Source organism: Dendroctonus ponderosae, unplaced genomic scaffold (assembly GCF_020466585.1).
Source record: "Dendroctonus ponderosae isolate FM_Combo_2020 unplaced genomic scaffold, Dpon_F_20191213v2 Dpon_F_20191213_1, whole genome shotgun sequence".
In the NCBI taxonomy this organism is placed as follows: domain Eukaryota; kingdom Metazoa; phylum Arthropoda; class Insecta; order Coleoptera; family Curculionidae; genus Dendroctonus; species Dendroctonus ponderosae.
In genome coordinates, this window is record NW_026017110.1 from 7,900,318 (window position 1) to 7,914,291 (window position 13,974).

A 13,974-nucleotide genomic window follows, 5' to 3' on the forward strand; every position below is an offset into this window, starting at 1 on the left:
TTTGCAGTCCTCTGTCCTATGCTCGAATTGGTTGCAATTTTCAGGTCTTTTCAGTTTTAGCAAAGTTTTATTAAGCAATTCTTTCTACGCAAAAATCGCATAATTTTTTAGTTTTACGTACAAATACTGAAAATATAAAGGTATTTTCTGTGAAAAATTACTCACCTCCTTAACCGCTTTGCAAAAATGTTTGGTAAACCTTTTGTAGCTTCGAATTGTCGAAAAAACTCTGATATTTTTTTCTGGGGTTTTTTCGAAAAATATTTCCACGAACTGAAGAAGTGAAAGTTTATAATAATTTATTTGGAAAACTCGTGGCAACTGACGTTTCTTTACTTTTAGGCCAATATTTCTAAACAATACTGTCTCTGAACAGAAAAACCGTGTTTTTTTTTCCAACGTTTTACTGTAAAATATTGGCAAATTGAGTCTTTTATGCAAAAAATATGGATGACCTTTTTTAGATGTTAAAATTCCAGTCTCGGGTCTCGTAAAGTTTTAATAATGAATTATAACTCATTAACCGATGAGTTATAAGTCGATAACTCAGAGAGCGGCAACAACTCAAAAGCTCAACTCAACACAGTGAGTTCAGTCTTAATGGGCTTAAAATAGTTATCGGCTTGATAAGCAATTGAATATGTTTTCGGGGAAATAAAAAAGAAGTTGAAAGTTCAGAATGCAGCACTTTCGCTTTGATAGAAATTTTCAAAAATTTCAAGCGTTTTATTGAATGTATACGATTCTGTACACTCAAGCACATTTTTTGAGCGAGTTATTCTAATCAAAAGCCTGCAATTTTTACTTTTATCTTAAAACAGAGATTACATTTGAGAACGCGCATGTGGTTCTGGCTTAGTTTCCGCATATTTTGAGCGACGCATCGAGCCGTTGCTTAAATTTTTCTGAAAAATCGCCAAGAAGTTTTTGTAGGTGATTGAAAATTACTTTCGACTACACTCAATGCACTTAAAAAACTGTGGAAAAAGTTGTAAATTTGCAAGCACTTTGGGTTTGAATTGGACTGCGAGTTTCTTCAAACGGTCTACTGGGCGAAATCAATTTCTTGGGCTTTAGGGCAATTTTTTCGTAAAAGTTGCAGTGGGAAATCCTATTGTTATATAAAAATAAATACTGTATTTGAGAACTGCTCTTCTATTCTTCACTAAAAAATATTTCAAAATGCGATTTTTCCAGCCAATATGCAAAAAATCCTTATGCCGCGACCAGACCTAACGAGCCTGATCCGCGGCAAATTCCTTCGATTTCTCGTCAAAACACCGACACAAAATCGACCGTCTGTCGGTGTTTTGATCACATTTTTTGAAACATCCAAGGAATCTTAGACTGGATAGATGGATTGATTGATTGTGTTGTTTTTCTTTCTATAGTCCAAGTGTGTGAGACTGTTCACTTAACCCCATGAACAATTGGCAATTTCCAGCAAACTTCCCAAATGAATCACACTTATCTGATCTTTGAACTACATCAATGCCTTATCATTATGCCCGTCTATAAATACGTTGTGCCAGTAGGGGAAACGTGCCGCAAAATCCACCTGTAAATATCAGCAGACATTTCAATGATTCCCGCACGCATGATGCTGTTTGCTTTGGCATTGATAATGCTTTTTCATTATATTGGTATTATAAATTATTAATTACAGCATGACGGACGAAAAACCATTGGTGCACGATGACATGCCGAAAATAGTGATCACACGGAACAAACCAAAGAGGAGAAGGCTGAGGGTGGGCGATCCGGATTTTGCGCCCCCAGATGGAGGATGGGGCTGGCTCATTGTCTTTGCCTGTGGATTCAGTAATGTATGCACTGTAGAGGCTGCATTTTTTCATTTTCTAAGCTTTTGTTGCTTTTCAGCTTAGTACATTTCCAATGTTCCAACAATTCGGATTGGTGTTCCGGACGCGGTTTGAGGAGCTTAACATTTCCTCAGCCCAAACCACATCGGTGATTAACATGAACTCGGCATTCAATGCCGGCATGGGTAAGCATCGCCAGCCTTTTCCATTTTAAGCCCACTGGTAGAGTTCTTTTACAGGTCTGTTGAATGGGCCGGTGTTCAGGAAATTCACCTACAGACAGGTGGCTATGGTAGGCTCCCTGCTGGTCTTCTGCTCTCTGTTTCTATGCCAGTATTCTAATAGTTTCTGGGGCTACATGATTCTATATTCGGCCCTTTACGGTATGGTAGAACGCTGCTAGTTGGGCAAGACCAAAAAGTGACTGGAAATTGGATTTCAGGTTGCGGGATTGGTATAACGCAATCGTCCAACGCTCTGGCGCTCAACACTTATTTCAAGGAGAAGAGACGAGTGGCCACTGGGTTCTCATGGACAACGACCGCAATGGGGCCCATTGTGTGGCCCTACATTATCGTCGCTCTGAATTCGCTTTATGGTATGGAGGGCACACTACTAATCTTTGCGGGATTTTCGTTGCATGCATTCGTATGCTCGTTGTTGTTGCAGCCTGTCGAATGGCATACGAACTTTAGGGTATGTTTGTTGGTAGTTTTCGATTGTTTGACTGGCACTTGCTGATTTCATAGCTTAGTATATAGTATAGCGCTCGATTAAGGCACTTTTTTCCTCGTAATATGTATAACTAGCCAGGAGCAGGCCCATTTATACAAGGGGTCCCAACAGGAATGACAGATTCCTGGGCATTATTATTTAATGTTTGCATTTTGCGTGAAAACTAGAAACCTTCCTCACGTGATGTTTTATAGATTAAAATGCGCAAAAATCCGGCAATGGTACGTAGAGCTTTGCAGCTCAATCAATTTTCTAAATCTGAGTCAAAAACTAATAGCAGTTTTAAAAATTTCCATTTCGCATCATTTCCATCATTCAAATTTTTGCATTTTGCGTGAGGACTAGAAAGACTTCCAAAATAATGTTCGATATAAAAAAAGTGCGCAATTTAAATATCTAGGCGACATTATCCAATCTTGAATTTTCGCATTTTGGAAAAAAACTAGAAGTATTTTCAAAATACAGTTCGGGATAATTAAAAGGGCGCGGTTTAAAGCAAAACTGATAGGAAAAACCACCTACGGAGATATTTGGGCAAGTAAATGTCTGCAACTTTTTGGGAATGACTGTATGCCGAATTTTAAATAAAATGTATTCTACGGAAAAATGTAAATTAGTCAATGTCCCAGCAAGCCTTCTTTTCCCAAATATTTACGATTCAACAGCAAAATATCGCAAGTTGTGCTAATTCGCCATTTTTGTGTCGTTACTTTTGGGACACCCTGTGTAACTAACCGTTTGCGATCTCCTTTTATGAATCTTGCCCTTACGATGTACAAGGTTTCCATTTAATATTCGGGTCTTCTCATCTGAGCTTTATTTTAGTTAAAAAGTTATAGTTTGTTTTAGTTAAAAAGGCTCATTAGACGCAAGTGAACACCGTTTACATACGGTTCAGCTTCAATATCAAACGCAGTCTACAGCTTCATTTAAGTGAATTATTGAATCAAGAACCATGAGCTTAGGGATTGGTTGAGGATTATTTCTAAAGTAAACCTCTATGGGGTGAGCGCAAAAACTGTAGCGGCTGAACTAAAACTGGGTAACACTGTGTTGAGTTGCGCTTTTGAGTTGTTGCCGCTCTCTGAGTTAACGAGTTATAACTCATCGGTTAATGAGTTATGTCATTTATTAAAGTGGATTAAAGCTTTACGAGACCCGAGACTGGAATTTTAACATCTAAAAAAGGTCATCAACATTTTTTTATAAAAGATTTTAAAAAAGATCAATTTGCCAGTATTTTACAGTAAAACGTTAGGAAAAATAGGGGTTTTCCTGTTTGGAGACAGTGCTGTTTATAAATATTGACCTTTAAGTGAAGAAGTCCCAGTTGCCAAGAGTTTTCCAAATAAATAATTATAAACTTTCGCTTTTTGGGTTCGTGGAAATATTTTTCGCAAAAACCCCAGAAAAAAATATCAGGGTTTTGTCGACAATTCGAAGCTGCAAAAGGTTTTCCAAAAATGTTTGCAAATATTTTTGTGCCAACTTCGACGCTGAAATGGGTTTTCTAAGGTTCCTGCAAACCGATGGATGAGGCAAATTTTCTAGCAAAATTGATTTTATCATTTTTGGCTGAAAAGACCTCATTATTGTCAGAAAAGAGGAAAATAATTAGAAAATAATGTTTTTTTATGCGTTTTTGATTAAAAACTTTTAATTTTGCAATCAATTTTTGAAATCGTTAATGTTCTTCGAGGAAAACGGGAGAAATTTATTTTCGTTTTGTCCCGAATTCGATGTTGAAAAAGTCTAAATTCCTACAAAGCTATTTATCTTTTGATTTTTCGCGCAAAAAACCTTCAGATCGTCAGTATTTTTAAGTGAAACTCTACATAATAGGGCGTTTTTGCGATGAAAGTAAACTAAAAAACTTCAGTCAAAAGTAAAACAACACATTTTTTTAACAAACTCTACAGTCTTCAGAGGAATGGAGGTGACGAGTTTTCCAAATAATTTATTAGAAACTTTCGCTTATACTGTTCATTTTTTGATAGAAAATGATTTGATTTTCACCCAAAAATAAATTTTATTTCATAATTTTTCCGGGAAAATACTTTGGTTGGTGGACCATGCCATTCGCGCAGTAAATTTACTGAGTTACCCAGGCTTAGGCTGAACACAAGCCTTCTTACCTTACCATTCCCAAATCATGAAGCATCGATGGAAGATCGGAGTAATAAATGGACACCCTGTATAAAGAAAGTAATTTATTTCTACAGAACATTTGAAAATAAGCTCGTTGTCTCAGGAGATAAATCCAGAGTCGGCAGCGCTGCTGGAAAACGGCCAACCAGAATCGCGAGCGAGCCGCTACTGGAACAAGGTGAAGAGCAATCAGAACGTGTTTTCTAGTCAATATTTGCATAACGAAGACGATCCTATTCACACGGGTAAAAATTGAGCATTTTAGGCGAATCTTTCGCGCAATCTGCCCTAATTGTTTCCAGGCTATGAGATTACGGATCCAGGCACGCCCATGATGATCAAGTACAACGACGGCTGGTACTCGAGGTCGCAAATGGGCTCCAAACTGTCCCTTTCCTCGAACAGAAGCAAAAGTTCCAAGCCGGGCTCGAAGCCAATTTCAGCCAAACCGTCCATGACCAATCTGCCAGAGTTTGGTAAGAATGAATCGAGTGTACTGAGGGCGGCAAGGGAGGTACTAATTGCGGTGTTTTGCTAGGTTTGGATAAATCGCACTCTCAGTCCAAGCGGAAGATTTCGCAAATCAACAAGCCGGCCATAGTGGAAGAAGTGGAGCCCGAAGTCGCTCCTGATGAGCAGCTGCTGGCGCCACCAAAGCAAAACGAAGTGCTTCAGGAGGCGGTGAAGATTCTCACTGAGTTGGAGACGAAGAAGCGCGAGAAAGCAAGTGAAGTGGAAGAGGCGCCAGCCAGCCCCAAACTGAGCATCTGGCAGAAAATCTCCATTTTCTTTGACTTTGAGCTGTTCAAAGATCCGATTTATGTGAATCTCATGCTGGGGATTACGGTGGCCAATTTCGCCGAGCTGAACTTTTCCATTCTAACCCCCATGGTGCTCAAGGAGTTCAACTTTGGACAGTACGAGACGGCCACTTTTATGTCCCTGCTGGGCGCCACTGATATAGTGGTGCGCTTCTTCATACCATTCATTGCCGACAGGATTGGCTGGGACAACAAGCGCTTCTTTTTGATTGGCGTCCTTGCCATGGCCCTCGGGCGAGTAAGTAAGTAAATCCGCCGCGACAATTTCCGGGCTGCACTTGACTGATTTTTTGTGGCTTTTTTCAGTTCTCGTCCACACGCAGACTTACACGTGGAGCTTACTAGTGGCAGTGATAATCGGCGCTGGAAAGGGGCTAAGGACGATTTTCATTGCGCTAGTTATTCCGTCCTATGTGCCTTTAGAGCGTCTGCCTGCCGCTTCAGGGCTGCAGCTTGCCACTAGCGGCTTACTTTTCGTGATTTTAGGTCCGGTTGTCGGTAAGCACTGAAGGATCAGTGAAGGGAAGTTGAATTTTCAGGATTTTGGGGTCTTTTTCAGGCTTGATTCGGGACGCGGTAAACAACTACGTGATCACGTTGCATTTGCTGAACATTTGCACGTATGCGACTGCAGTGGCGTGGATAATCGAGGAGATTGTGACCAAGAGGCGAAAGGAGGGCGATGGGAGTAAACCGAGCAAATCGTTCAAAACTGCCAAATGAGCGGATGAGGGTGCGGCTTAGACTTTGCGGTTACTCAAGTGATATTTTTTTAGAGTTAATGCGATTTGGGTATATGTTTCCTCAACCAGTTTTCCGGGGCCAAACAACTACATTAGATTAAATACTTTAGACACACTGTGTGTACGAAGTTTGCTTGAAGATTCATTAGACTCTCGTGCGTGTGTTGTTCGAAACTAGACCACATTTGAAAGTAGGAGGTGAGCAAACGTGGATGTTTTGGCATTGTTTATTTAATATTTTTAACAACAAGAGTATCCGAAGTCGACTAGTTCAGTTAATTTAAAATTTGTAGTCTAAACGAGCTACTTAAATGCGTTTTTACAGGTAATATTTACATCCCTTGCCAATCCACCTTTAATATAAAAGTTCGACGATTTGGGGACTTGGATAATAAATAGCAACAATTTCATCTAACACATTTCGCCACATTTTAACAATTTTAGCTCGGAATAACACAAGTAGAACAACCAACAAAGAAGACTGTGTTCAAGGCAAATAATCCTCGAATGTGATTCTTTATCTTGGACACAGCTCAAATGGGCAGTAAATCGACTGAAAATTATCTGCTTAGCAGTTGAAAGCTACGCAAATCAGTGCAGCTTCACAATGAGAGTATCACAGACACACCAGTGGCTCTACAAGCCGTTTTTTTTAACAAGTTGGATTTGGGGGCGCTTGCAACAGTTTCTGGTCGTTTAAAGGCTTCTATAGATAGGAAAAGGCGCTGGAAGCTCCCCCGATTCAAATGCGCGCACACATACCACAATATTACATAGGATATAAATATAAAAAAGTGACTGGGTCTAAACGTAAACAGTAGTGAAATATCGATTTACTTACGTCTAAGTACAATTCCTTCAACTCACTTAACTACTAAATGCTCGATACATGTTTTATCGTCTGTTTTATTGGTTTCGGGAAGGGATTATTTACACATACAGTGTGTCGAAGAAATACAGACTGCAGCAACATCAAGGGTTGTCCCATTAGCTTATGCAACTTGAAAAGAAAAAAAATTGCCTAAAGGGTGCATTTTCCTCAACTCTCACCATTGGATTTTCTCAAAGTTGTATAAGAGATGTAAAATAGTCTTTTCACGTGGTGATACTTCCAGACAGCCCCTTTTGCCTTAATCATTTTATATTGCTTTCTTGACACACTGTTTAAAGGGTGTTTGATAATATTGCCAAAAATTCGTGGACGCATTTTGTTGGCGAAAAAACGGTGTCTTTGCAGTGAAACCCCAAATTTTTGATAATTTTCATCCAAATCCACTCGGTTTTTTTGGTAAAAACCCTGATAGTTTTCAGGGTGTTACTTAAGTTTGGAGTATTTCCAAAAGCTGCTTCACTTGCAGTGAAGCCTGTTTGAGGCAACGCACCAAGTTTGAACTTTTTCGCAATATTAACAAATCCCCGTGTTAATTATTTCCATACCATTCGAACCCCAGAGGTTGCCCTTTTATTCTGGGCCTCCCTGTATAGCGTTCGGAAATACCACGCAAAGGCCTAATTCATGGATTTGCTGATGAAAATTAACCGTTTTAATTGAACCTACTCGCCTATGAAGCCCTTTTTATGTTAAGTAAAAAAAGCATTAACTCGAATCAGAGCGAGCCTTCAATTCCTCATTGACTGGAAATGGGGCTACCTTACAATTTTTGAAAAAAATGGTTATTTGCCGGAACATCTGGCCCTTGTGTGCGCGGTTAACAATATGCTTACCTTACAGAAAATTGCTGCTGTAACCACTTTTCATGGGGTGTTTTTTTGAGAAAAAGCCGTTTTCCAGCTCTGTTCACTCATTAATATTCAACACTTTTCCATAAGATTACAACGGATGTCTGTCAAACGGTTGTTATGGTAACGCTGTTCAGAAAAAGTCGCGCATGGGAAAACATCTATACTCTGCTGCCAAATGTCTTTAAAAATAGCAAATATCTATGGGTTATATCGGGTATTTTCCATTATGGAGGCCGCCCCTTAACATTATTAAACATAAAAAAACTTGCACTTATCCAAACCCCTACAAAACGTGCTTACGAAACAATCAAGTACAAACGAAATGTACATTTGGCAAATGGGCGAAATTTTCCGAACGCTGTCACCGTGACACCGGTTTGGCAGCAGTTGTAATGTTGCACAAAAGTAGTGAAGTGCCCGAAAAGCGTCTTTTCGCAGAAACCGCCTTGAAAAAAGCTGTTGGCACAGAGGTTTTCTATAAGGTGAGCATAATGTTATTTTAGATTCAGGCGCAAAGGCCTGATGTTTTAGAAAATTAGCAAAAAATCGTGTTACAGTTTTGACACTACTTTGGCGATCTCAAAATGTTACCTGGATAAACGTCGCACATCCCATTCCCGTCCCAACTGAAAATCCTTCCATCATTCACCCGTCCTCCCTACCATCATTAGACAAAATCCGTTGTTTGTTGTAAAACTAAAAATTTCGCATCCCATAGTTTGGGAACGCAACAAAATTTCCTCCTGCTGTCGTTGCCGCTTTTATCTACCCATGGTGGCGCCCTTGTCCTCCTGATGCAGCAGTGGCAGCTCGTCCTCCTGCGCCTTAATCTCCGACTCTTTATGCTCATGGCACTCGCATTTGCACTCGTCCGGGTTCACGTACGTGTAGACGACGTTGTCCTTCACCAGCCCCGAGATATCAATGTGGCCACGCGACGGAATCGTCTGGATCCGTTTCGGGTTCTTGCGGCGCTCCGGCACGTCCTCGAAGTTGATCCAGCTCTTCTGAATCCCCTTTGGAGGCAGTGGAGGCGGCGCCTCCTCTCCCGCACTCTCCTTAGGCTTGCTGGGTAAGTCGGGGCGAGGCAGTGAGATCTTCAGCTTCTCACTGGGTTCGTAGCGAGTGGCGAAGCCATCAAAGTAGTTTTCCAGGCCGCTGGAGTGAATGGGGGTGGTGGAACGCGGCCGATCAATTGGGCAGGTTTTCATATCCAGAACGCAGCGTTGCTTGATGGGGAGAATGGGTATGGCGGAGGACCGCTCCTGAGGCAGAGTGGTAGGCACGTAGGGGAGTTCGTCTTCGAACGAGTCCTGCTGATGGACGATCGATTTGCGTTCTGAGCTGCTCTCTGGAAGCAGCGGCTTGTCCGACTTGCGATACTCCATCTCAGTGTCGCGCTCCGACTCTGAGGAGTTGTGCTGATCATCCTCCGCCCGGTTGCTCAGGCTTAAGCTGTGGCTGGAGGCGTCCTCTGGGATGTTCGTCGGCTCGATTTCTGCCGTTGTGGTGATCAGTTTGCTGTCCGGGTGCGCCTCTGGACTTCCCTCCGCTGGCAAACTGATGTCGATCACTTCGGCCCGATCCAGCGGCTGGGGATGGGCAACCACCACAACCTCCACCTCTGTTGGAATATTTGTTACACAAAAAAACTGCTCGTTTATACAGTGCTGCTTACCACGTGAGAGTGTGTCCACATTTGCAACAACCTCTTCCGGTAGGCTGGTGACAGCAGCAGGAGCCTTAGCTGGAGGAGGCAAAACCTCCACCACAGTCACCTGTGAGTCCTGACTAGAAGTCTGCACCTCTTGAAGCAGCGATTTGCTTTCGTAGTACTTCGGCGAGTGCAGCGGTATCCTGATGGTCTCATTGCTTGGAGGCTGATGTTCACGTCGCTCCTTCTTCGGCTCTGTGGCTTTCACCCTTGGGGCGGCGCTCTCGACTTTGGGCTTCTCCTTGGGGAACTTGAACAGCGAAAGCACCGACTTGTGCTTGCCTTTGCTGTCCACGCTCTCCGTGGAGGAGACATTAGCGGACGGTACTTTTGAGTGGTCGGGGCCTTTGGACTTGGAGCCATGTCCCACGCAGCCAATCAAAGTGTTCTTCCGCTTCTGCTTGGACGCACCTGGCGAATCAGGATCAGTGCGGAAAAGCGTGGCAAACGAGTTCCGCCTGGGCACCGGCTGGGAGGGACTGCAAGCGCCTATTTCCTTCCGGGGGAGTTTAGGGCTGTTGGTGAGGCTGCGCGCGTGTGTCTGGATGTTGAAGTTCGGCCCGGCCGTGCCGTTTTCCTTCTGAAAGGGCAGGTTTAGGCTGGCCGGCTTGATGATGGCGCTGGTTGAAGCTCCATCGTCCTCATAACAATGGTCAGGTTTGAGCTTGATCCGGATGTACTTCGGCTCCTGGCTGTGGCTCTGGCTCTGGACAGAGGTGGGTCGAAGCGGCTTGGGCGCAGTCGGTCGGCTGCTGGATTTTTTGCCGTGTCTGTGCGGCGCACCGCTGGAATGATCAACCCTTTTGTAACTGTGCACTTTCTCTTCTGAGTCGTCCTGTGGAAGTGGACCCTTTAACGGAATGTAGATGTACTCGATGCCGCTCTTGGAAATTATTTTTCTGGGCAACTTGGAGCGTTTACTCTTGCTTTCTGCTCTGCCATCGCTGCTCTCTATTGGAAAAAGATATCTTTGTTTTTATGGGAAACAGTCTTCTAGACTGGAGGAACTGTTACCTTTCTGAAGCCCCTGGTCTGGTTTGCTTTTGGCAGTTTTGAGGCCCTCCACCAGCACGGCTTCGCCAGGATGCGACTTTCTGGACAAAACCACCTTTTCGAAGTCGTCCGAGTTCTTGGCGTCCGCATTGTCGGTTCCAATGTTGGCCTGCGAGCCCTTGTAGCCGCAAAACGACGTTTCCAGCAGCGTCTTGTGGGGCGAGGAGCACTGTGAGTAGGCCGACTGGCCCGACATAATGGAAACGTGGCTGGCATTGGAGAGGCGGCTCACTGCGCTTCCCTGACTCCCTATGCTGGAGATTCTGGACGTTCTTCCCGATATGGAGAGGAGGATGACGTCGGAGCACTGGGAGTCCTTCCGATTGCTGTTGCTGTTGATGTAGAGCTCGTCGAACTCGGGCGAAGCTGAGCGATGTTTGTATTTATGCGTCTTCGTTTCGGCCACGTCGTGAAAGTCCAGCTCTTCGGTTGATAGACGCAGCTCCAAAGCGTCGTCCTCCTTAAAGCCCAGGCCCAGCTTCACCCTGAAACTCCCTCACTCAGTCTTGGGGGGGAGGATTGAGGTTTCGAGTCAAACTCACGCATTGGGATCAGTGCTTTCGAAGATCTCCCTCTCTGGCGAACTGTCCCGGCTGTCGTGGTGGGAGGAACTACTCGCTCTGGAGATGTCAATTCGCGGAGTGTTTGCAAGCTTCATTTTGATGGGCAGAGGCGAGTGGGACAAGGAGTTGGGTGAGGTGGAGTGCGAGTTGCGCAGCGTGTTCCCAATCAGGCTCACTCCTTTGCCTCCTTTACACTCCGGATCTGGAGACGGAGTTGGGACCTCTTGCTCTGATATCCCAGGCAGGCGGATGACAGCCACCTCCTTCTCCCCTGGACTGTCCATCTGGAAACCAGCAAAGAACGGGAAATTGTAGTATGTTTCATCAGTCAAATATCCAGGTGCAAGGGAGGGGGTCCAGACATGATTTTAGGGTTGGTTTCTCTCTTGTTTGTGAGCACGTCCCTGGAAGAACTGCATCAACTTTAATTGATTGAAGTAAACGATAGTTTTTTATTTACTTTCAGGACACATTTTTACGAGCGAAAATCGACTGCTTTGTTGTCCCCTACAGCCTTTCAAAGTGTGTTGGTAGATTAGTGAAACACTTTGTGCAGGAAAAACTGCAAACGCTATAAAGAAAAGCTCAGAAAGAGAAAATTAGGCAATCATAAGCAGATTGGAGCGTGTTTCAAAAGTTCTGCTGAAAACATGCACAAATCTTATTTTGTAATATACTATGGTTGTTTCATTCCATTAAATTGAGACTTTTGCAACTTTCTACTACTAGAGAAAGATGTCCCTAATGGAAAGCATAAGTGCAGATTAGAACTAGAGGATTTAGCATAAAAATTGAGGGCTCAAAGCATAGATAGATATAGAAGTGGTGTAACTAGAAGTGAATTGAGATACATACACGATTTCTCACCTCATCTGAGAGGTCTTCGAAGGAGGCAAACGGTGCGGGTCCCATCCGTTTCTGATTGATTGGCTTATTGGTCGCTGATGGTTCCATGGTTCGGGCCGCGACTCAATCTGCAACAAATTAAGATGCGTTCAGTTGATCGAAGAGGACAATAAGAACGTCACAATGCGAAATAGGTCAGGGAAAATCGACGATCACGGACGCGAATAATAGGCATTACCAGGACTGATATTGTTGGCGATCTCCAGGCTGGAAGCCATTCCACTAATAATGAGGAATTGATGGATACTTACCGTGCAACACATTCAAGGATTTGTCCGCTACCGTCCCAAAAATGGTCAGCATGTGAACCTTCACCGATGGCCCATGCAGAAGATGGGCTTTCGCACACGCGAAACGCGGCCGAAATTCATCGCTTTCCCGATTCGGGAAATGGATTGCTCCGTTTGGGAAAAGTGCGCTTTTCCACCTGGCCACCAGAGTACGCGCTCATTTAGAAAGCGATCAATATGCATGCTTATTCTTGCAGGCCAGTTCACATATACAGGGTGATTCAGGTTAAAACTGGATAACTTCGGGAATCAATAGAACAGGATAGAATACAAATTTATCAAGCTGGCAAAAAGCAAGATGTTATGCAATTCTTTTGAGACTCTCGCATATTCAGTCAAAGTCTTCTCAAGATGGTAAAAATGTCAAGAGGTTTCTTGCTTCAGCTTGGAAGATACGAATTTTTATAGGAGAGAGTGCAGTTGTGCAAAAACATTCATTTTGAACTTCAGATTTATCAGGCTGGCAAAAATCAGAATTGAAATTGAAAAACCGGAAAAAATTGGAATTTTGGGCGATCTAAATGAAACTTACAGCATGTTTAGGATGAAGTGTCTTCTAGAAATGTACAAAATTTCAAATCGCTTGATCCCTGACTTTGGAAGATATTAAATTTTTGAGGTTGAGAAGGCAGTTGACTGAAAACGCCAATTTTGAGACTCAGGTTCATCAAACTAGCAAAAATAACAATTTGGTGTTATCCTTACGAAACTGTCCGCATCTTTAGGGCCGAGTGTCCTGGAAACGTAGCGAAAATGTCAAATTGTTCTTTGCCTTTGTCTGGAATTGTATACGGTTTTTTATATGAAAAAAAGTGCAGTTGTCCAAAAACATCGATTTTGACCCTCAGACTTATCAAGCTGGCAAAAATCGGGATTTAATACATTTCTTTTAATATTTCGTGCAGTTGCCAGAACCGAATATATTCTGAAGATTGTGAAAGTATCAAATTATTCCTTGCAGCGGTTTGGAAGATGCGATTTTTTAAATGAGAAAACGCAGTTGGCGGAAAACGGAAAACTACATTTTCAAACTAATATTTCCCAACCCTGAAAAATTGGGATTTTGGACGATGTAAATAAAACTTACAGCATGTTTAGAAGTCAAGTATCTTCTAAAAATGGTAAAACTTTAAAATTTGTTGTTGCTTCATTCTGGAAGATACGATTTTTTTGAAGGGAGGTCGCGGTTGACGGGAATCGCGAATTTTGAAATTCAAATCAGAGAATTTATCAAACTGGCAAAAATCAGGATTTGGTCCAATTTTTACGAAACTTTCCGCATCTTTAGAGTCAAGTGTCCTTGCAAGAATGTTTAAGTCGCAAATTGTTTCTTGGTTTAGTTGGGAAGCAACGAATTTTTAAAGGAGAGAGCGCAGCGGACCAAAAACATCAATTTTAAGACTCAGATTTACCAAACTGTTGTAAACCGACGTAA

General features: G+C 42.8%; 2 protein-coding genes across 8 annotated transcripts in view; one reads left to right on the forward strand and one right to left on the reverse strand.

The window, feature by feature from the left end:
- LOC109533592 overlaps positions 1 to 6,534 on the forward strand; it is a 13,362-nt gene extending 6,828 nt beyond the window's left edge. For 4 of the 5 annotated variants that reach the window (XM_048661300.1, XM_048661302.1, XM_048661303.1 and 1 more), the window contains 9 exons: positions 1,667 to 1,826; positions 1,882 to 2,008; positions 2,063 to 2,206; positions 2,266 to 2,519; positions 4,810 to 4,951; positions 5,009 to 5,182; positions 5,245 to 5,769; positions 5,834 to 6,025; positions 6,087 to 6,534. In XM_048661300.1, coding sequence (XP_048517257.1) covers positions 1,668 to 1,826; positions 1,882 to 2,008; positions 2,063 to 2,206; positions 2,266 to 2,519; positions 4,810 to 4,951; positions 5,009 to 5,182; positions 5,245 to 5,769; positions 5,834 to 6,025; positions 6,087 to 6,250 — 1,881 coding nt within the window. In that variant the 5' untranslated portion in view covers position 1,667 and the 3' untranslated portion in view covers positions 6,251 to 6,534. Of the gene's footprint in view, positions 1 to 1,666; positions 1,827 to 1,881; positions 2,009 to 2,062; positions 2,207 to 2,265; positions 2,520 to 4,780; positions 4,952 to 5,008; positions 5,183 to 5,244; positions 5,770 to 5,833; positions 6,026 to 6,086 lie in introns of all 5 variants that reach the window. The other variant, XM_048661304.1, reaches the window with a different exon arrangement.
- Positions 4,754 to 12,616, reverse strand: LOC109533590. Of its 3 annotated transcripts, XM_048661297.1 has the most exons (8): positions 12,501 to 12,616; positions 12,211 to 12,317; positions 11,323 to 11,627; positions 10,742 to 11,265; positions 9,692 to 10,678; positions 7,996 to 9,637; positions 7,112 to 7,270; positions 4,754 to 4,874 (listed from the first exon to the last, which is right to left on the reverse strand). In XM_048661297.1, the coding sequence occupies exons 2-6, from the start codon at positions 12,295 to 12,297 to the stop codon at positions 8,775 to 8,777; spliced, it is 2,766 nt and encodes a 921-aa protein (XP_048517254.1). In that variant the 5' UTR covers positions 12,298 to 12,317; positions 12,501 to 12,616; the 3' UTR covers positions 4,754 to 4,874; positions 7,112 to 7,270; positions 7,996 to 8,774. The 3 variants fall into 3 exon arrangements, with proteins under 3 accessions (XP_048517254.1, XP_048517252.1, XP_048517253.1); XM_048661295.1 differs by lacking the exon at positions 7,112 to 7,270 and having other exon boundaries at positions 4,754 to 4,871; positions 12,199 to 12,317; XM_048661296.1 differs by lacking the exon at positions 7,112 to 7,270 and having other exon boundaries at positions 12,199 to 12,317.
- Between the last annotated feature and the right edge of the window lie 1,358 nt (positions 12,617 to 13,974).

Coding starts and splice junctions, on each gene's coding strand:
- LOC109533590 (XM_048661295.1), bottom strand. CDS start 12,297: ATGGAACCATCAGCGACCAATAAGCCAATCAATCAGAAACGGATGGGA. Junction 11,628..12,198: donor CAGATGAGGTGAGAAATCGT/GTATGTATCTCA, acceptor GCTGGTTTCCAG/ATGGACAGTCCAGGGGAGAA. Junction 10,679..10,741: donor AGACCAGGGGCTTCAGAAAG/GTAACAGTTCCT, acceptor TTTTTCCAATAG/AGAGCAGCGATGGCAGAGCA.